Below are 21,446 nucleotides of genomic sequence, written 5' to 3'. Positions count from 1 at the left end.
TCGGCATGAGACATCATGATACTTCAACGGGTATCGGTGGAATGCGTTTTTGGGAAACGAAGATGGGATCAAAATATGCAGGTAATTGATAGGATAAGTGTGCATTCGCACTTTGCATAGCAGAGCCGAATCGCTGCTACGTTAAGCTCAACCACAGTATCTTCTAACATTCGGCGTTACACTGCCCATAACTAGCTATAGGACAGAACCCGATAATAGAGCCTCATTAGTAACGCGAGATACCTTCCAAACACCCAACAAATAACATGTCCTCGGATCATGGACTGGTATTTTGTTTTCATCAGCCACCCAAAAGCTCAGGTTGCCATACACGTGAAAGACACTGAGCCAAGTGTAGGCCAAGATGTGGGCGAAAGCTCTCGAAAAAGCCCATATGAACCCACCCCCTGGCGTCGAAAACCGTGTTCAATTGAGCAAGACCTGGTGTGGATCCACTCTCAAACAGCTCTCAGACAGCCCCATTCATCCCAAAACACCATTTCACTTCATGGCGTAGCACTGATCGATGCCAGCACACGTCCAGACGAGCGGAAACCTCAAGCTGATGGCCAATATCTCGCAATTCCAATCGCGGCTGGCGTGGATAGGTCGCCGCGTCTTAGTGTCGTCCACTCCCATCCCTATCATATTCCACTCCATTCGCCCGGCAACAACCTGTTCCAGACACTGAAGGACGACCAAACTGCCATGCTCACACACGACGGGAACCTCATCCCATCCCATCACCCTGATCTTCTCGTCTCCTGATTTGCCCACCGCACCTCCTCCTACAACACCTCCCAGCCAGCCGACTGCATCAACCCCATATCCCCAGTCCTTTGACAGTCACCACCCGGTACCAGTTTTGCACCCCATGTTGTACACCATGAAGCCAGTATAATTACCTAAGAACAAGCACGTTTACCGCCCAACCCGCCACATTCCGCCTCTCACCTGACCTCAGCCAGCCCAACCGCGCACCCTCATCCTCTCGTCCCACCCGTCTATTAGCTCCCCCTCCCTCAGCAACAAGGGTACGCGAATGACAGCAACTCCAGTAGGGTACTTAGACACCAAGAACGCAGACATCTAAGGCGGGTACTACATACAACGAGCACAGCTCAGTGACCCTGGCTATTCCGCTGCAGACTGATACGGTGCGCCAGGTATGCGGTGCGAGGAGGGCGTTTTATCACGGGAGCGGTGGTCCGTTATGAGTGATGTATATCGTTCGGGGGTGACGTGTATGGGCCGGTGACTAGGTTGAAGTGAGGCGAAGATGTTGTAGGGCTGATCACGAGGCATGCGTACCAAAGTCTAATGGTCGGCGAATTGCTGTTACATCGACCTGGGTCTCGGACGTCCTGTACCTGCTCGGATCTAAAGGCTTTCTGCAAGTCCAAGTCTGCCGGGACTGCCCACTCTTCAACCCGCTCCACGCATGGACGCACCATCGAATGCTAGGTAGGTAAAGAGCAACACTGCCGTCTCGATTAGTATCAGCGCAAGATGGGTATGAACGTTGATGGTAGATGTCCATTCGAGGATGCCGTTAATCTCTTCATCTTCCTCTGCCTGAGATGTCTCGTCGTGATTTACAGTTCTGGCAAAGAGTTAGCGTGGCCTTATACATGCATACAGGGTGTAACGTGCCAGCCTGCTTGTGGCGATAACTTGCAGCGACAGTGTCTCCCTTACCGTCGGAAGAACGGGGCCGTCTGCCGGATTGGGTATCTCTTAATCAGGTGTCTGTATGTATAGGGTATAGGTGGAGAAGTGGCTGAGCGCTGTAGGCGAGGAGAGAGCCCAATCGGGGAGATAGACATAGGAGCATCTCTCACTGAGGCAAATGCGTGAGGCCGTTCATTAGCGCTCCCATCACATTCTGAACAGACTCCCAACTTTTCGCTCTCGAAAATGACAAGTCCACCTCCCATGACCTAGAGAAAGAAGAATCCCCGAGTTCGTTTCCAGTTTCTCACCCTTGGGCCTGGACATGTCGACGATGTCGTTCAGAGGAAGCACATGGCGGCTTTTCCTGGTTGGCTTTAACGCGCCCGCTTATGCCTGCTCGTCAATAACCGCACCAACAAATCCCTTGCGCCTCAAACCTTCAAGCCTCCACATTCACCATGCGCCCGTGCATGTGTACTCCCACTCTTTCCCATCTCATCCTGCGGCAGGAGAGATGTGCAAATACAGAGATTCCGCTGACGATCCTCGAATTCCCATCATGCACGTCTGCCCGCACGCTCATGTGTACGGTACTCCCCGGCAGCTTGCTGTCCACTCCAGAGTTCTTCGGCATTGTACTGATGTAGTACAACGGACTTCGCAGCTTCGCTACAAAGGTGACGTGCAGCTGGTGCAGCCGCGAAAGATGGGTGCAGCCAACCAAATCTCCGACGATCGAGAGGGAGAATCAATGCAGTGGGGCAGGGGTGTCTCGATCATGGTTCGCTGAATCACCCTCAGGAAACGCCAAGCCTCAACGTCCTTTGCATGCCTGCCCGTCCCCACCTCAGCCAGCCCAATCCTCGCGGAAGCGGTTACGAAGCTCGATACGGGAAATTGGGTGCAGTAGCGTGTGGTAGTGGCAGTTGAGTCCTAAGGCATAGCGCAAGGCTTGTCATTTGCGCGGAAGGGGGAAAGCGGAAGCTAGTGAAGTGATTCAGCCGTTCATCGATGGAGAGCGAGCTCCTCTCGTAGCCTGGGCGTGAGGAGAAATGCAAGGTAGCGGCGAAGTCCGAGATCCTGGGTTGCAACTGTTGTTCTCACCGATGAGGCTGGAGGTTCGGAGAGCGGAGAGTGCAGTGGAATTTGAAGTGTTGGTCAGTGGATAATGAGGTGCTTAAGCCGAGTGTGGAGAGGGGAAAGGAGGAAGGTGGCTGATGTCACGGTGGTGCATGAGCAGGACGGGGAAAGAGCGAAACATGTGGAGGGGAGAGGAAGCCACGTCGGCTTACAGGTGAAAGTTCAATTCCAGAGCTACCTAAGTGTGTGTAAATGACAGACAGAGGGACCGCCACGACAAATACCCAAATATTCGCTGAATGAGCTTGAAAGAGTAGATTGAGAAGCAAAACAGTGGAAACACTTTTGAGGAACATGAGTCCCGCAGGAGACAGGTATTAGGTGCAAATCGGCGTCAGAACCCTTCGTCAATATGGATCTGCACAAACCGACCGCTTCACGACAGAAGCAAAACCGACCAAACCAACAATGCACCGTGTCGCTAAATGCAGCAGGTATAACCACATCATAAGCAAATCGTCCTTTATAGGCGAGGCCGGATCTGAAACCTGCGATCGTGTTCCGGAAATTCCGCGGTGCCTTTGCTCCGCATGCAGAAGTCGAAGAAGTCAACGTCCACGACACGTCCATTGCGTGCTTCCCTGAGGGTGTATTCAGTCATCAGGGTCTGATGTCTGTACATGAGAGAACTTGTGGCAATCGAGGATTGCTTGGTGTACCTCAAAGGCGTATCCAAATGGCGCTCCTGCACATCCGCCTTGGGCCCGATATTGACCTTGGTCAACCGGCGGACTTGCGTTTGCAGCTGAGGATTGTCGTCAAGGACCAGGCTGATGAGCGCTCCGAGCGAATTGTTCATGTGATCGCGATTCTTGCGCTCTTTTTGGTTTTTGGTTTGCTGTTTCTCGATAGCGGTCATGCCTCGATGTGGACCATGGCTTCGACGACGGGATGAGTCTGGTGTACAAGAGTGGCCGAAGCGAGGAGACGATCTCGTGGATAACGTATGTGATCGCCAGGAGCTACGGCGGTTGTAGCCGGCCTGGTTGGAAGGAAGACCATCTTCGACAAAAGACCAAGAGGTACTGGAGGCAGAAGACAGTGCCCTAGGTCATGGTCAGCAGTGACACTGGGAAGCAGTCGCAACCCGACAAAGCATGACACGTACCCTTCAGAGCCCATTCGAGTCGTTCTGCACTCGTCCCCGAGTTCAGCAGGGTAGTGGTTGATCAAGTTGTTGATATCCATCATAGGCACTGATGAGTATTGAATTGGCAGTGGTGGAACAAAACACTACGAATTCAGAGTACACAGAAGAACGATGAGCAACGCAAGTCCCAAATGCTGAGCTGATGAGGGTAAAGAGAAGATAGAGGGAGAATGCTAGTCCCTTTATATCATTCCAGTGAAGACAGTGGGCCTCCGCACTGGGCTTCTGACTGGGCTCACCAGAGGTCGACCTTCGCAAATGCGGACCACATCCGCGTACATGCACCATCCGGCATGTGGGTGCCTTTCCCCGCTGGGAAAAGCGCTTTCCTTGGAGCACTCGCAAAACGAGCGCAGGTTGAGAGAAGCCATGAGCAAGGGATATGTGAAAGCGCCACCATATCTCCTCCCCACAGTCTGTAGCACCGAGTGGCCAGGCAGAGCTCCGCTTCCAATCGGATGGCGATCCTGCAGACTATGCCAGCGGTTGACCAGAGAGACGTCCCTTCTTCCAACATGATGCCTTGACCGTCCTTGCTGCTGATACGCTACCGTACTGTAACTGGCTTTTAGCACCGACGCCACGCGAAGCTGTCTGCTCATGTTGAGAGACGTCAGACACAGAACGTGCCTTGCAAGCTCCAAGCTATGTACTAGCTGGAGGGGAATGATTCTCTTCTTTGTCTGAACACTGACGACGAGCTTGGTTCGCCTAGCCCCGTTTCGGGGAAAGTGTATTTAGGATGGTGGCCAATCGATCGGTCCTATGAAATCCTAGGACAGGCTCGACCTCGCGCCTGGTCTCTGGGAGCTCAGGTCGGACTGCTCTGCTGCAGGTGTACGTTTTGAACTTTGCTTCAGACAGCATTTATGACGCCGACGGAAGATGGTTTAGGTGGACATGTTGTGCGCGCCGTGCGACACCTCGACAGGTCGCACGAGACATTAAGAACGCATGCAATGTCGTAGAGCACGCTCCATGGATTGACTTCCGTCCACGGGTCCGCGGAAGGGCATGTAGGCTGGGCGCTAAATACTGCACCCTAAGTTTGGAGGACGCCTCTCCTAAACGAGATGGTGGATTATCCGCTTCCCCGGCTGCCTGTAGCTATACTCGACGTGCTGGAGTACACCCCTTATCGTGTGTATCGTGTGGACTGAACCAGGAAGAGAAATGAAAAAGTGCATATGGACTACCTCATATGTGAGAACACTCTCGGTCTGCACTCAGCGCGGTTGCAACAAGGGACACAGGTAATCGAGACAGTTATTAAGGAACGTACATTTTGCCAAATAATCATCCCCCGCACCGACCGTACCGTGAAGGAAAGTGGATGGTTACCCGTGTGTCAATGTTTGCTAGACCCGAACCATCATCGACCAATCAATACATCTATACAGAATAGGTATGCTGGCCCATTACCCCTCAACCTCCCCAAGCCTCAATGAGGTCCTCCCGACTGTCCAGAACGCGTGCACAGCAGGTGCACGCCGTCATTAGGAAAAGGATGATGTCGGATTATTAGTCTATACATAGGCGGAAGCGCCAACGCGTGCACCGTTCACATTCACAAGAAGAAGGCCGCGGCCAGACCAATGAGGAGAGCGCTGGCGGGAGCGTTGGCGGTAGACGCACTGCCAGTCTTCTTCGGGTTTCCGGTAACCTTGGGATCGGTACCCTCACCGCCAGGCTTCTCGACGAAACCCTTGCAAACGAAAGGGCCCTGGATCCTGCCCTTGCTCTTGAGGGGTTTGAAGAAGTCGTCGCAGGTACCTTGCACGTCGCCGGTTGACTGGATATTGAAGGTACCCTTTACGTCGGACAGGTTGGGGATATCGATCCTACCCATGGTTAGCCCTCATTCCAATCACTCATACAGGCGGATAAACACATACTTGGACATATTGCCGTTGAAGTCAAGAGCGCCCGAGATGGTCTTCAGCTTGGGGAAACCATTGATTTCGCTGAGCTTGGTGTTATTGGCAATCTGAAGGTTGGCGCCGACTTTGGTAAGCTCAGGGAAGGTGAGATTCGTGAGCTCGGTGTTGGAGACGATGGCAAGAGCACCGCCCAGCTCAGTAAGGTTGGGTGCATGGAAGCTGTCGAATACGTTTCCGATGAGGTTCAGAGAGTTGTTCAACTTTTCGACGGAAGGGACCTCGACGGTAGAGCAGTTGCGGAAAGTCATGTTGTAGGCCCAGACCAGGTTCGGGAAAGTAACCTTGAGCTCTGGGCTGTTTGCGGTGATGGTAAGGGACTCGTCGACGTGCTCCAGCTTCATGTCGATGCTGTCAATCAACTGGTTGTTGGCAATGAGCATGTAGTTGACGGAGGAGAGATTGAGACCCTCCAAGTTCACGAGCTGCGTGTTCTCAATGATGACAACATCGGCCTTCTCGACGGGGCCTCCGAAGCCCAGGGCGCGGAGGTTAGGAAGGCCACTCCATCGGATAGCCTTGACCTGCTTGATCTTGGGCATTGAGATGGAGTTAAGTGAGGGGACCTCTTTAAGGATGAAGTCTCCCGTGATCTCCTCCAGGCTGTCAGCCCCGAGTTGAGGGATAGCGCTATTATTGTTGATCTCGAGGCTGCCATCGATGACTTTGACGCCGTCGAGGTTGATGGGTGAAGCGACATCAGTCTTGATAGCGATGCTGCCAGAAAAGGTTTTGCAGGATGCAATGCCGGTTGCGTCGCCTTGGTTCTGGATGGTTGAGGTAGCGGTGTGACTGCAGGCAGCTGTGAAGACAAACGTCGTCAGTCATGTTTCCACTGGATTGCAAAAAAACGAGCGGACTCGCACAGTACGTACCGTATGCGGAGCCAGCAGCAGCCAGCATTGGCAGAGCAAACTTGATGGCGGGAGACATTGTGAAGGTGTAGAAAAGGTCGGGGGCTGCAGCAATGGAATCAGCGGTGTGTCGTGATGGAAGCACGATGTGTGCCAAGGGAGCAAGGCAGCGGACCTGAAGATGTGGAGGTTGCTCACGACGTGGCGCGATGAAGCGCGAAGAATGGAGCGAAAATGTGGCCTGATGCAGCAATCAGGAGCGAATGAGCGAACGAATGAAGACGAAAGACAGCCAAAGGAATTGGGAGTCGGCAATAACGAAAGTGGGAGTGAGATGGAGCTGGAGATGGGGATGATGGGGATGTCGAGATGGAGAGCCGTTGACGAGGGTGAGGGAGGCGGCGTGGGAGAAAAGGGGAGGAGGCGGCAGGCCACCCGGTTGCGCCTGCCCGCACTGGGCCGGGGGCCGTGCCTTGTCGTTCCTGCCATTCCAGGGAAATTTCTGGCAAGGAAACAAGGCCAACTCCTGATCGGGCCAAGCGCTCCTGAAACAATGGCCGCTTATCCCCCTTGGATGCAAGCGTGCCGCGCCACCGACGCAGATCTGTGGCAGAACCCGGATTCATCATTCACAGAATCACAACATCTCGGCCTACGTGGATGAATATTGCACAGTACTGTAAACACAGCAAAACATCACCAACAACGCGTACGCGCTGTCAGACACAGGAGGGCATGTTCGCCGCAACTTCAAGACAACGTTCTGTGTACGGAGAGGGATTCAAGCATCGGAGATACAGCCGGCCGGGCCTGGGGAGCTGCAAATGTCCCCTGTCTTCCAGGAATCACAGTCTGGAAATGTGGTGTTGGAAATGGACCTCAATTTGCATGCAATTGTGGGAAGCCCCCCATGCCTGTAACCAAACTTTGCAAGCCTCGCCGCCATCAAGATCCTTATCTCGGAACGTTGCGATGGCACATGCACCCTGGCCCAGCCATCTGATTCCGACAGTTGGAGTCTTGACACCGCCACGCCAAACGGGCGTTCTTCATTTCCGTCCGCGCCGCCTCCTCATTTGCCGTCATCATTCCTCCTGCACACCTTTCGGAGGAAAGGTTGGACGGCGTTTTGGAGAGCCGGAGTCAGCGCAGTATTCCTGTTATACAAGTACTCGAGAGCCACTATCAAGGTTCCACAATCCCGTCTCACCTGCGACAAGGGATTCTGCGCGCCAGTCTTCTTCTGGAGCCCACCTATCATTGGCTGCAGCAGCAGGAGTATCACAGCAAGCCACGGTCCCTTCAACGATGTTATGCAGATGTGAAACGGCTCCTAACAAAGAAACATGCACTGTCGGCATCTAACATCGATTCCCGCGAATTGGTGAGCATGGTTGACAGAATCAATGGTGCTCTCCATCAACGATGGTTTGCCCTGTACAGTACTGTGTGTATGAGCGACGTTGATCAGAGTTGACACTAGGTTTGGAGTCCGAACCTCGTCAAGCCTGTTATTCGAACTTGTGACTTCTAGACGAACATCTTCACAAAATACGCAACCACCGAGATTTCGAGCGAGAAGCGGATGACTCTTCCTATCATGCCCGCGCTTTAGATGAACACAAATCCGCCGTGTGGTGTCAATCGTGCCCTTTTTCGTCTACCTTGGAAGACATTTTCTCAGACATCCAAAGAGTACGATGCTTACCACCATTTATTACCGTGTACTGTGTACACAGGGCAGCTTAACATCTACTGTATTAATCTCCGTCATCAAAATCCCACCCTGCCGGCATATCCGCGATCACTCCAAAATCGTCTGATTACGCCGGGCCAAGACGACTTCAAGAAGCCTCGCTCCACAGCGATTGCCGCATCTACAGAAGTATCCACGCTCACTCGCGTGCCACAGCAGAATGGCACTTACGAATCCAGCACAACGCAGCAGTCGACGCCTAAACGACCGCCCATCGCCCACTCCATCTGCACTGCAACCCTCTCCCTCGACCGGTCAAGACGTCGCCAAACCGAAAGCATCAGTTATTCTGCAAAACACTGATGTCCACATCCTCGATTCTCCACATGTACCACATAAACAGCGACCTAGACATGGTCAATCAGCTCAGCCTCGTCAAGCCTTCTCACTCAAGCGCCGCTAGCGCGAGCGCCAAGGAGAGAACGTACCGGTAGGGAGAGAATTTCCCAGCTATATCCAACATCTCTTTCTCCGTCATGTATTTCCATTTGCCGCCCTTGGACTTGAGCTTGGATACGTCACGGCCCATGTACACCGCCATTCCTCGTCTATGTGAATGCGTCAGTGAGGCAGCGGGCATGCAGGGGACATGGAAATGTCATGAGGGCGCGGAGATAGGCGCAGCAGGAAGGGAGTGGGTATGGGTGGGTGGTTACTCACTGGACACCTAGGTCGCCAGTACTGAAGACGTCCATTCTTTTGAGGCCGAAACAGGCGAACATCTCTGTTCAAGGGCAATGGGTTAGCTTTGCTCTGGTACCATTGGTCTTTTGCGAAGCGCTCGTGCTAGGGGAACCAGGTGTCTTCGCCACCAAGAGGCTTTGCCTTCACCCGCGCAGCGCCACTTCCTTTCGTTTTACATTGAGAAGAGAAGCTCAACCATGCGTATACGGCAAGACACTTCAGGAAACCACCTCAGTGAAGGGAAATACATACCAACACTCCATCGTCCAAGCCCTCGTACAGCAACCAACTTCTCAATCAACTCCTCATCGCTCGCACTGACCAGCATCTCAGCGCTCAGCTCGCCTGATGCGAATTTCTCAGCTAGTCCATGAATGTATTCGGCCTTGCGCTGAGAGAGACCTGCTGTACGTAGCGTGGGCAGATCTTTGGTGAGGACTTGCGCAGGCGAGGGGAAGGAGGGGTGTGTTTCGGGGAAGAGAGCGGTGAATTTTGAGCGGATGGAGGCGGCGGCTTGGCCGGAGACCTGGAGATGAGGAGGTTAGCTGTTGGGCTATGGTGGTGCCGTGATTTTGTCCTTAGGACTGGCTGGTCCTATGTCGTTGCGAGCGGACTGGATCAGGCTGTTCTGTGGCCCTCTCAGCGCTTGACTGTGAACAAACGTTTGCCCTTCAATCGAGATAACGTCTTGTGCTCGCTTTACAACACGCATCTTGGCCTCTCATAGACCATAGCAGTATTCCGATACCGTCATACGCGTGAACTGAGTGCATCATTCATCACCATCCCCCATCCCCACCCTCATTTAGCAGCCTCTTAGAGCGAGGATCTTACTTCGTTGAGAGGAAACTCGTGTAACATACCTGCTGACCTATAATACCGCTCGCTAGAGCCGTGAAGGGGTCTACAACTTCTCGCAAGCCGTCTGGACTAAACATCTTGCCTATACAAATGACAAAACATTGTCAGCTGCGGTACCTTAAATGGGCGATAGGCCAGCACGAGCTGGCAAACTATCCTGTTCGTGTGTTTGGAGCGCCATGCCCGCTAACGATATCATACTACCAGAAGCAGCGGCTAATGGGCACATAAATCGACATTCGAAAATCAATCGCAGAAAATGTAGCTAACACTCACAATGATGCTTCCGGATCAACGGCTCCAACTTCTTATCCACAGCAATCAAATGTCTGCACGCATCCTCCAACAACGTATCTATCGTCGACGTCGGCACCGGCAACGTAGACGCGGACGAGAGATCCGGCGGCAGTAAAGCTGCCGCTTTCTTCCTCTTGTTATTTCCGTCCCCCTTTACCGTCACCGTCTTCTCCACTACTTCTTCTACGGTAGATTCCGTTACCACGCCATCGGCTGTAGTGGTAGTGGTCGTGGTCTTGCTAATCGCTGTGACCCGTCGAGCTACAGCCCTCTTCACAGGCGATCCGTCCGCCTCATACGCAGTCACGACCCTCGATCTTCCCGGCGTCGAGAGCGGTGCATTCGTAGCGTGAGGGGCTGCAGGACGCGGCTTTCGCCTCGTCTTCTCCGCTTCTTGTTGCAGTATGCTCTCTGAACTTTCCCCTGCGCGTTCGGGTATATCCTCAAGAGGATGCAGTATCTGTGTGCGTGCCGTCGTCGCTGCTAACAGGCGGATCCCAGCAGGCGCGGGCGTGAAGGGGGGTTTGGAGGGGGATTCGGAGATCTTGCGGGCGCGTTTCGCGGGTTGTACTGGTGTTGAAGGGGGTTCGGTTGGGATGGCATCGTTTTGGATGTCCGCGGATGGTTCTGCTTCGTTTTTAGTTTTGCGCTTTTTTGAGTTGACGGCTCGTGCTGTAGTCTTCGATTTAGCTTTGGAGACGTTCACGCTAGAGTTGTCAATGTCTTCTTCGGGCAGGGGAACAGCGAGACTGGCATTCGAGGTAGAAGTGGATAAGCGGGCGGAGCGGCGGAGAGTCATTGTTTGTAATTGGGTATGAAAGTGCGTCAGAGGCGATTGAATGCAGTTACGTAGAAAGAAGAACATATGATGTCTTCTGAAGGGGGCAGTTGATGGGAGAACTCGAGCTGACGTCGACGCGCTTCACAAGTCTGCCAGGTTCTTGGGCTTCGCGAAGGCACGTGAGAACGTGATTAGTGAACATCCCAGGGGGACATATAACCTGGTGTATTCTCTAGTGAGGCTTCAAAGCTTGACGTAGGCATTTCAGTATTGCAGCTAGGACAGTAGAAGCGGCTATTGGAGGAGGAAACGAACGCCGTCATTATCTTGACTATGAAGGTCGTGAGAGGGGGAGTCTAGCGCACCCTTTTGCTGATAAGCCCACTTTACGAGCCCACTTGAATTTCAGCAGTATTTGTAGCATAAGTAAATGTAAGAATACCTAGAGAGCGGTATTCAACCAATTTTTTTTCTGTTATACGTTGAACCAGCGGTATATCCTTTCCTACACCAACGGTGTCATCTGCTCTACGCGTTGAAGTATATGGAATAGAGGTGTACCAGGATGTGGTATGCAGTGAACTTCCAGACAACAACTGGAAGAACATCTTTTGTGTGTTTAAGTTGCTGCTCAGGCGTACCAAGGCGCGGTATCCTGAGCCCAGATCCCACTTCTGTCGCTCGTGCGAACCCGTCAGCGGAACACCGAGTACGGTTGGAGTGTAAGTGTCAGGTTTCCGATGGCAGACATGTTGCCCCGTTTTGTAACGTTCTCCTACTGACTGATTGCCTCTACAAACTGTTAGAGCGCAGTGATACGGATCTACGAGATACGTGTCCTTTACGATGAAGTCTACAGCATCTGTGAAAATTTACTCCAGCCTGTTCTCACGCGAGAAGAAAAGTCCTCGGTAGATTATCGTCATACTCGGTCAACGTGACATTTGCTCTGTCAACGACACGTCAGCATATATATCATCGGTGTATACAACGAGGAAGGCTGGCGTAGCACGAGGACACCGAAGTGCACGGCTACTTTGCCTTCCACGCCACGAAGGTTTATACGCTGTCATCGGCGAGGAATTGGTATCTCTGAACCAACTCACCGCATGAAAGAGCTATAAAGGAAATTTCTATTCTGGCGTTTACCTCATGGTTCAACTTTTGGAGACATTGATATCGCTCGGGTATCGGTATGCGTATGGAGAAACACAGCCCGAATCCTCCACCAGTCAGGCTCTGGCGATGAGAGCCCAACAGAGGCCAATTCGTAAGCGTGTACATGCTCTTTGCATGCGCCTCATACACATAATCGCAGTGGTAGAGAAGCCAATGCACCAATATGTCCCTAGAGCCCAGAGGGCCAGAAAACCCAGTCGAAGCAGAAGAGGATCGACAGATTTATACTTACCAAACCACAACCAGACCGCACGAGTGGCCAAAGTTGCTGTGGCTCTGAAGGTGCTGTTGCACAAGAAAGGAAGAAGAGAAGCCTAGTGGTCGTAGATCATGTTGCTGAACTTGGTCTCGTCGTAATATTGAGCACGGATCTTCCGTCCCTGGAATTCATAGCCCTCTTTGAACCTGTTGACGGCCTATAAAGACGGTCAGATTCGTGTAACCCAGTTGTGACATACCAAAAACGTACATTTAGGGCACTGAGTTCATTCGCGAACTCAATGTATACGGGACGCGTGGCGCTGGATGGGTCGAAGTGGATGCGGGAGATAGTGCCGAACTATGGAGCCGTTAGTTCATGCCCGTTCCTTACTCAGTTCTAGACATACCTTTGTATCGAAAGCTTCGCCCATTTCCTGGCGGATACCTCCGTCGTCCCGTTCTGCATCCTGATCCAGATCAACACCATCAACACAACCCCATGCAACAACTACACGAGAAGGTTCGCCAAAAGGTCCATGATCCTTCTCACGAGTCCGCAGACCACCAGTGATATCAAACACTTGCTGGGATTTGATCCTGTCCTTCTCACCGTTGGAATCATCGTCAAAGTCATCGCTCCAGTTCTGGCGGCCACCGGCATCTTTCCTCATTCTGACCTCCAGGTGGGTAGTTACACCGTCGTTATTCTTGCCTAGACCTTGACCTTTGACGTAGCCCATCTTTGCCATCATGAGCGCAGCCTTACTGGGCTTCGGAGGTTCTTCCCTCTTCTGCTTTTTGGAGGGTCGCTCGAGCTTGTCGTCCCTAGGCTTTGGCTCCGGTTCCAGGGGCCGGGCATAATGGACAGGATCGGCGGAGATCGTTGCAGTGTAATGCACTGGCGGAGCACCAATGGTGTGGCTGTACGCTTTTCGGGGTGCAGGAGGCTGTGTCGGTGGTGGGGGTGGTGGTGGTGGCGGCGGTAACGCCTCAGCCGGAGCCACGATTGGGGGCGGGGGAGGTGATCGTTTCGCGCGGGCAGCTATTTCTTTAGCCTTGCGGATCTGTTCGGAAATATCAACCGGCATCTGGGCACGAGGTTGAACCGCAGGCGGCGGTGCCGACGGAGCTGGAGGCGCAGTAGCAGATTGAGTAACAACTGAACCCATATCTGTCGCGCTAGGTTTTCGAGTGGTTTGCTGCGAAGCTTGGGCAGTGTCAACTGCGTCCGGACGAGGAGAAGCGAAGTCATTGAATGTCGGGGGCGCAAATAGTGGGTTTCGTTCCACAGCCGCCGAAGAGGTATGGGACTGAGCCTGATCCCTCGACGAAGGTTCCGACGCTGGCAGAATTGCTGTCGCAAATTCCTCGACCATTTCCTGGGGAAGACGAGCTCCGAAGCCGTAAGCCTCGTCCGCAGTCCGAGGGATTGGCATGTTCGATTCCAGTGGCACCGATGGCAGAGGAGACGACGTGGAAGAAAGGCCAGAGCGCGGAGCAAAGTCTGAGTCCCGAGCAGGAGGCGGGGAGACGGAATTTGACTCTGAAGACAGGTCTCGCTCGGTGATCTCAGCGACATCCTCCGGGTTGTGATGGAAACGGAGATATGCAATGAAGTCGTTAAGCTTCTCTTCGTATTCACCTTTAGCTTCGTATGCAGCCAAGTTAGTCGGATACTTCAACTTATACTCCGACTTCGTATCCCATTTACCGTACATCTTCTCAAACTTCTCCTCCTCTTTCTTCCTTCGTCTTGCCTCTCGGTTCTGTTGCGTCCGCGCTTCGTTAATGGCGATATCATCGTCCTCCGTGTTTCGATAGTAATCAATACTCCGCTGCTCTAAATTCGCAGGCGCAGCAGGAGTGGAAGTCGCGGTTGGTTGCGTGTCCGGCGCGTTCTGTGGCCTGGGAGCAAGGGGCCTCTTAGGGGGATTGACATTCTTCGGCTGCGGCCGCTTGATCTGTTGGGGCATAATGAATGACTTTGCTGCAGTGACACATCAGCAAGCCTGTATGGAAGAAGATCAGCGTTAGTTTCTGAAGATGTTACCAGGTGCTTTCTTCTCCTCGGGTTTTGCAGCCTCGTTCGCGGAATTTGTTGTAGCTACTCGACCGTCTTGGTTATACGGACTCGGGAGAGTATAGGGACACGGTAGGCCGGGGCCTGGCGGCTTCTGGTTTTGGCTGGCCATGACAGACCTGCAACTGGAAGGCGACCTCGGGATGTGAAGAAGTGAGCCTGACGAGGGAGGAAGGCTATGAGGGGAGGTGTTTTTCTGGGTAATGGCAAGGTTCCGTCGAACATCAAACCGAGAGCTCCACGATGGGAAGGCGCCAAGACGCCTAGACACTGCTAGCCACGTGATTAGCTCAGCTCAGGTTTTCTGGATCACTTCTGGATGCCCTCGGCCTCGGCATCGCGCTAAAATAACGTCATCCATTTGGCGACACTGGCGACGGAGGGTAAACTTAACTGTTGATTATCACGACACAGAGCTGGTTTCTGTGCTTCTCCTTTTATATACTCATCATTTGTTACATCTGATAGGTAATTGGCGTGTATTCCGCCACTGCAGCTCCTCAACTAACCTTGGGTCCGCAGAAAGCCGCGTGTATACTCCGTATTCCATCAATTGATCAAGCATGACTCCGGCGACTCTAGAAACCGCGTTTTCGAAGGATTCCACATCCACCGCGATCATTGTACCCGGCAAACCTGCATCTAATATTTCCTACCAAAGGCTCTCCGCCGATGTGAAAACCTTCCAAGGACAGCTTGCGAAACTCGGCGTGACCGCCGAGTCTGCGGTTTCAATCGCGCTTCCGAATTCCTACGAGTTCATCGTTTCCTTCATCGCCGCAGCGTGGCAGCGAGCGATAGCCGCCCCGCTTAATCCCGCATACAAACAATCAGAATTTGAATTCTACATCGATGATTTGAGCTCCGCTGTGGCACTTGTGCCTAAAGGCGCATACGCCGAGAATGCGGCAGCGGTGCGGGCGGCTAGAAAGTATAATGCAGCCATCGCGGAATGCTACTATAATGGAGTAGAAGTTCTTCTGGATGTCAGAGAGAAGGGAAAGCTTTCCAACAAAGGCAATGCACCCGTTCAAACTGCCCAACCAGACGATGTCGCTCTTGTCCTCCATACCAGCGGCACGACGGGTCGTCCGAAAGCGGTACCTCTTACGCATCGTAACCTTCTGCGGACGATGAAGAACATCCAGGAAACATATCAGTTGAGCACCAAGGACCGTACCCTGCTTGTTATGCCTTTATTCCACGTTCACGGCCTTCTTGCCGGATTCTTGGCACCTCTGGCATCTGGGGGCTCCGTCGTTGTACCCTTGAAGTTCTCCGCTTCGACCTTTTGGAACGATTTCATTGAGCATAAAGCAAATTGGTACACTGCGGTTCCGACCATCCACCAGATCCTCCTTAAAAGTCCGCTCCCATCACCAATTCCCAGTATCCGCTTCATCCGCTCATGCTCCTCCCCACTCTCTCCAAAGACCTTTCACGAGCTAGAAGAGACTTTCAATGCACCTGTTCTGGAAGCGTATGCCATGACGGAGGCAGCTCATCAAATGACGAGCAACCCCCTTCCCCCAGGCAAGCGTCAACCTGGCAGTGTCGGTGTCGGACAGGGTGTCGAGGTCAAGATACTCGACGAGAATGGAAATGAAGTGCCCCAAGGCAAAGAAGCGGAAATTTGCATCCGTGGTGAAAACGTCACCAAGGGATACATCAACAATCCCTCTGCCAACGCTTCGTCGTTCACCAAGGACGGCTTCTTCCGAACAGGAGATCAGGGTAAAATGGACGCTGATGGTTATGTTATTATTACTGGTCGGATTAAGGAGCTCATCAACAAGGGTGGCGAGAAGATCAGCCCGATCGAGCTGGACAACGTCATCGCGCAGCATCCCTCAGTATCGGAGGCTGTCAGCTTCGCGCTCGAGGACGAACACTATGGTCAGGATGTTGGCGTCGCGGTGGTCGTGAAGGAAGGCAAGAGGTTGAACGCCGAGGAGCTCAAAGCTTTCATGTCTGAGAAGGTTGCCAAATTCAAACTGCCCAAAAAGGTAGGCTGTGGAATCCGTCTTTTCCATACGTACACAGGCTAATAATCTAGGTCTTCTTTACGGATGTCATGCCTAAGACCGCCACTGGCAAGATTCAGAGGCGTCTCGTTGCAGAGGCCATGCTGAAGAAAGAGCAGTCCAAGGCGAAGCTGTAGTCGCTCATATACACAATAGGTTTTGTATACAATCAGGGTAAAATACCAATAGGTGGTTTGGCATAGATGTGTTGTACCGTTGTTCAGCATCGCATATCAGTATATGTAGTAGATTCAACCACACATATCTCGTTAATGTGAATGGAAGCTATCGACGGAGATATAATAACCATGGCACGTTGAAGGTACCAGGTGCACTTTGTTTCTTTATGCGAAGTGCTATTGATCCGGGTTTGTCTTGAGATACATATTTCATGCCAAGGGCGGATCATTTAGATGCCTGAAGAGGGATGATCATCTTGTTGAGCTGTATAGCAGCCTATACCAGTGCACTAGCTTACATTACATCAATAGTAGGGAGGCTGCTGTTAACCAGCCACAGTTGATGATCACTATTCGAAAGCTCACACAAAGTGCTGATGAAGAAACGTCGGATGAGCACAAGAAGATCACGAGAACCGTCGGAAGATAAATATGTCACTTCCCATACCTGAATGACCTACTCCATGTCCGTTCCAGTTTATGATATACAAGTGGCTCGAGAAAGTACTGTCCAAACGCCAGAGCGCTAATGCAGTATATCCACCAGAAACCAGCCCCCGATGGACTCAACGCGGCAACCTATGTAATTCGCATCGTCCAAGTATGCAACCACTCAAGCCGGATCTCCAGGTCTCTAAACGTGCCCTGCCATTGAATGACTGGGCCAGCCCTACTCGTCCTCGTCGTCCATGGCAACATCATTAGCCTGAGCCTTGGGAGAGCCAGGAGTCTCATCTTCGTCCTCGTCTTCGTCTACGACACGATTCTTGCGCGCACGCGGAGCCGTCGCTTGTTCTTCATCGCTCTCTTCACCGCCATTGGCGGCAGCAGGAGTCTCGGGCTCGGCTGGCGGAACGTCGTCCAACAGTTCTTCGTCACTATCGATGACCATCTCAGAAGACTTGTATTTGCCAGCAGGCTCCTTCTTCCTGCGTTCGAGCTTTCGCTTCTTTTGGCGTGGCCTGTCCTCGTCCGTCACGCCCTCAGTTGCAGTCGCAGAGGCGCTAGTCCTGCGTCTTCTGGAGCGCTCGTGGCCATCAGATTCACTCTCAATCTCAGATTCATCCACGTCGCCTTTCTTCTTGCGTTTCCCGCCCTTCCTGCGCCGTTCGGATTTGCGCATCTCACTGTCGTCAATAAGCTCCTGGCGTCGCCGCTCCTCTTCTGCGCGCTTCTCCATGTATTCACGGTCCTGCTCTTGGAGCCTCTGTTGCTCCTCCAGAATCTTGCGGCGCCGCTCCGCCTTCTCTTCTTCAGCTTTTCGGAGCTCTTCCTCACGCTTCTTGAGCTCAGCTTCGCGCAGAGCACGTGCCTGTTCGAGCTTGCTCTGGTTCGCTTCCTCATATTTCTGTTGGCTCTCCTTGACACGTTCAAGCTGCCTCCGCATGGTGTTTCGACCCATGCTTGCGCGCTGTTCGATATCGTGTGGCGGGAAGCGGGCAGCATCTGATTTGGCGATGGCAGTGAATGTCTCAATGGCCTCTTCTAGCCCTGCACTGGCTTTCTCGACATCCTCCAGAGTCCTTTCGGATTCCTTGAGGCTGTAGATCGTTTGGGCGATCTGCATCTGGACAAAAGCGACGTTGAACTGGAAGTGCACCTGTTGTGGCGCAATATTGAGTGCCTGCTGAGAGTATTCCAGTGCAGTCTTCAGCGCCGCAAGACTCTTCTCTTGTCTCCCCCGCATCAACCAAACGCGGCCGAGACAAGCAAGGATGGATGTATCGTTGGGCTTCGCCCTCGCTCGCGCCAACTCATACTGCTACAGGTCAGTATATGTACTCAACTCGTCCAAGTTTTACTTACATTTTCGATGGCGCGCGAATATTGCTTTAGCTCACAATATGTGTGTCCCAAGTTCACGTAGACATTGTAATCTCTCAGCACCTCCTTGACTTTGTTCAAGATTTGCAGGCCAGTCGCAAAATCTTTCCGGTGCTCTATCAGGGCAATAGCAATGCCCTGTGCCGCATAAGCGTTCCTGGGATCAACTTGGAGCACCTTATCGAAGAACTCGGCTGACTTCTCGTATGCTTTCCGACGCTTCTCTTTTTCCTGTTCGGCGGTTCCTCGAATCTCGCGAGCTGCAGTGAGATGGACGTTGCCCAAAGAAGTGAGGGCGTACTGGTCATGCTTGTTCGCCCCATTGTTGCCCTGTAGGACATATTTCCAGTGTCGTTGTTCCTTGTCTGCAGCGACATCGACGGCCCTTGTTTTCGACCTGTTCAAATACCAGCCATACAACGCCTGCACTTCTAGATTGTCCTTATACTCCTGCATCAGCTGAGCCACGGCCTTCGGACCTTCGCCGGTAGGGTTCTGCTGAAGCGTAATGTATGCCAGACGAATCCGCGCATGCACGTAGTCTGCATGACGCTTGAGCAGGTTGTTGTATACATCCTTGGCCTCGCTCAACAGGCCTTCAGATTCGTAGGTGCGGCCTAGGTTGTAGCTGATGGAGGTGACAAGAGCATCGGTGTCAAGGGTGTCGTCTCTAGCTGCAGCCTTTACACACGCATTCAAGGCATTTTGGAATAACTCCCTAGCCTGGGCGTACCGCTCAGCTTGATAATGAAAACAAGCCATATTGTTGAGAAGCTGAGGAGGCAACATTTCCCGCAGAGCGGACTGATAGAGAGCTTCATCTTCAATGTCATTGGGCCGGTCCTCCTCGGGTATTGCGTCGATTTCCAGCTTTTCCACTTCCTCCAGACACTTGAGGCTTCGCTCAGGATTTTCTATCTCATAGAGACGTGCAAGGTTAAGGAGGACGGCTCGATCTGGCGTGAGCTTTCTCTTAGGATCCTTCCACGCCTTGGCAACATCTTCAAGGTGCTTCAGTGCCTTCTTGAGTTCGTTGGATTTGTCTTCCTTGGAATTCGCTGCCTGAGCAGCAAAAACGTCTTCGGCATAGAGGGTACCGAGCAGGATTTGAGCCTCCAAGGTGGGCTGCTGTTGAAGGAGCTTTTCAAGCCGAAACTTGGCTCCATCGAAGTCATTCATCAGAACCCGAATCTGGGCCATCCCGAACTTGGACGGTATATACCCCCGATCTTCGCCTCCGCGGGCTCTATCTGACCGAGTGTAGTAGTCCATAGCCTTCGTGTTGTTGTTTAACTGATGTTCTTTCCGTGCCAGATGGTACCAGCCGTCGCTTGCTATGTCATTGACGTCGGTAAGTTCAATGGCGCGTCTCGCGAGTGTCTCAACCTTGTCCGGCGCCTTTCTAATCACAAACCAACCTCCCAAGGTCGCACAGGTCAAAGGAAACAGGTTATCCAGTTGAAGCGACTGCGCGACGTAGTCTGCAATGGCCTTCTTTGTCGCATTCGCGAACTCTGGATCTGATGGAGGTATCTGAGCCGCACGCTGGAGGTTATAGAGACCAAGCAGGATGAGGGCAATCTTGGAGCGGGGATTCTGCAGGTCATCAGCAAGACCGATCCTTTTGGAGAACCAGTAAACCCACCAACTCAAGTGATCTTTCCCAAGCACCAGCAGCATCGTCCTTGAAACCAAGCTGCCAGAAGCAACAGCCGATACCGATCCGAGGGTCAGGATCTATGAGATAAGGAGAACTTTCCAGTACCGACTGGTACAGCTTGAGTGCATCCGCGTATTTGCCCATAGAATAATTCACCCTAGCCTTGCCCAAACGGGCCATCAGATTCTTCCCATGCGATGCCCTTAGCGCATCATCGAAGCTCTTAGCGGCCTGCTTCAGTGCGTCCATACGCTCGGCGCTCATCTGATTCGAGCCAGCAGCGGTCGCCGGGGGTTGGAGAGACGCGCGGAGAAGGCAGAGGACGCCACGTGCGAGGTTGAGCGGGGGATAAGAAGGATTGATTCGTAAGGCGTCGTTGAGCACACCGGTCGCTGCTTGGATGTAGGACTCCTTGGTCCTTACCCCATCGGCCGCGCCATCTACAACTGTCAGAATGTTCACATTGTGAGGAAGACTATGTCTTACCTGGCCGCACACGGGGTGCTTCGCGACACTTGAGAAGGTAGAGCCAACAGAGGCAGTTGAGGATACTCAGTCTATCCTCTGAACGGCCGCGCGCAAAGAAAGTTACCGTCCTGTTCAATACCTCTATGGCAAGGTCGACTTTTCTGTGCTTTGCATAGGCCATGGCGACTGTCATCCAAATGCTTGGAGGTTTCTGTTCGTTCTCGAGCATGGTACAGGTTTCGCTCGGATCGTCGGCCAGATGTTCGATCTCGAGGGGAATATCCACCTCGAAAGCCCCCTCCTCATCCTGTACAGCGATAGGCAAAGTCGGGGGTACTTTGGAGAAGCGCGCCGGAGGGAACACATGGTCTCCGCCGTCCAAGCCGTTCAGGCCATTGGCACCATTCGTACATGCCGTTGCCATGATGGGCGCGTTGCGGTCGGCAGAAACGCGGCGGCTGTCGATTGTTTCCAGATCGCGGAGGTTTGGCGCACTTTAAATGAACATGTCAAGCATCGGAGTCGAACAGGGAAGCGGGTTGGTGGTTGCGACAAAGAATCTGAGGAACAGCGGAACAGTGAGAGGGAGGAGCTTCAACGCGGCAAGCCGGCCGCGCCGAACAATAACGCTAAACAGACAGGGGTTAGCGGAGCAGAAGTCTTGGCAGAGCGGGCGCGACTTCCTACCTCCCCGTTC

At 52.8% G+C, this 21,446-nt stretch overlaps 7 protein-coding genes across 7 annotated transcripts; 2 read left to right on the top strand and 5 right to left on the bottom strand.

The window, feature by feature from the left end:
- Positions 1-1,879: 1,879 nt before the first annotated feature.
- Positions 1,880-3,010, top strand: EI97DRAFT_164269 (uncharacterized protein). Its single transcript, XM_033793373.1, has 3 exons — positions 1,880-2,259; positions 2,339-2,818; positions 2,967-3,010. Exons 1-2 carry the CDS (start codon positions 1,997-1,999, stop codon positions 2,592-2,594), a joined length of 519 nt encoding a protein of 172 aa, XP_033650740.1. The 5' UTR covers positions 1,880-1,996; the 3' UTR covers positions 2,595-2,818; positions 2,967-3,010.
- A 267-nt stretch (positions 3,011-3,277) lies between these two features.
- Positions 3,278-4,566, bottom strand: EI97DRAFT_445122 (uncharacterized protein; the record flags this gene model as incomplete). Its single annotated transcript, XM_033799947.1, has 3 exons — positions 3,278-3,860; positions 3,923-4,047; positions 4,204-4,566. The coding sequence occupies 3 exons, from the start codon at positions 4,564-4,566 to the stop codon at positions 3,278-3,280; spliced, it is 1,071 nt and encodes a 356-aa protein (XP_033650739.1).
- A 965-nt stretch (positions 4,567-5,531) lies between these two features.
- On the bottom strand, positions 5,532-6,834 carry EI97DRAFT_384044 (uncharacterized protein; the record flags this gene model as incomplete). The annotated part of the gene is made up of 3 exons (XM_033795942.1): positions 5,532-5,805; positions 5,860-6,693; positions 6,773-6,834. 3 exons carry the CDS (start codon positions 6,832-6,834, stop codon positions 5,532-5,534), a joined length of 1,170 nt encoding a protein of 389 aa, XP_033650738.1.
- A 1,957-nt stretch (positions 6,835-8,791) lies between these two features.
- EI97DRAFT_384156 (DNA glycosylase) lies at positions 8,792-11,152 on the bottom strand (the record flags this gene model as incomplete). Its single annotated transcript, XM_033795956.1, has 7 exons — positions 8,792-8,858; positions 8,940-9,059; positions 9,172-9,235; positions 9,448-9,721; positions 10,059-10,138; positions 10,327-10,480; positions 10,664-11,152. 7 exons carry the CDS (start codon positions 11,150-11,152, stop codon positions 8,792-8,794), a joined length of 1,248 nt encoding a protein of 415 aa, XP_033650737.1.
- A 1,475-nt stretch (positions 11,153-12,627) lies between these two features.
- Positions 12,628-14,487, bottom strand: EI97DRAFT_452500 (uncharacterized protein; the record flags this gene model as incomplete). The annotated part of the gene is made up of 3 exons (XM_033800410.1): positions 12,628-12,729; positions 12,783-12,872; positions 12,922-14,487. 3 exons carry the CDS (start codon positions 14,485-14,487, stop codon positions 12,628-12,630), a joined length of 1,758 nt encoding a protein of 585 aa, XP_033650736.1.
- Positions 14,488-14,940: 453 nt separating this feature from the next.
- Positions 14,941-17,138, top strand: EI97DRAFT_424747 (acetyl-CoA synthetase-like protein). Its single transcript, XM_033797144.1, has 3 exons — positions 14,941-15,062; positions 15,117-16,600; positions 16,651-17,138. The coding sequence occupies exons 2-3, from the start codon at positions 15,158-15,160 to the stop codon at positions 16,753-16,755; spliced, it is 1,548 nt and encodes a 515-aa protein (XP_033650735.1). The 5' UTR covers positions 14,941-15,062; positions 15,117-15,157; the 3' UTR covers positions 16,756-17,138.
- Positions 17,139-17,467: 329 nt separating this feature from the next.
- Positions 17,468-21,149, bottom strand: EI97DRAFT_353672 (tetratricopeptide repeat protein 1; the record flags this gene model as incomplete). Its single annotated transcript, XM_033794872.1, has 4 exons — positions 17,468-18,556; positions 18,604-20,217; positions 20,267-20,721; positions 20,768-21,149. Coding segments are annotated over 4 exons (3,540 nt in total), but the record flags the coding sequence as incomplete, so codon positions are not given.
- Positions 21,150-21,446: the final 297 nt, after the last annotated feature.

The sequence above is a fragment of the Westerdykella ornata genome (assembly GCF_010094085.1).
Source record: "Westerdykella ornata strain CBS 379.55 unplaced genomic scaffold EI97scaffold_29, whole genome shotgun sequence".
Lineage (NCBI taxonomy): Eukaryota > Fungi > Ascomycota > Dothideomycetes > Pleosporales > Sporormiaceae > Westerdykella > Westerdykella ornata.
This window is presented reverse-complemented; position numbering and strand designations above follow the sequence as displayed.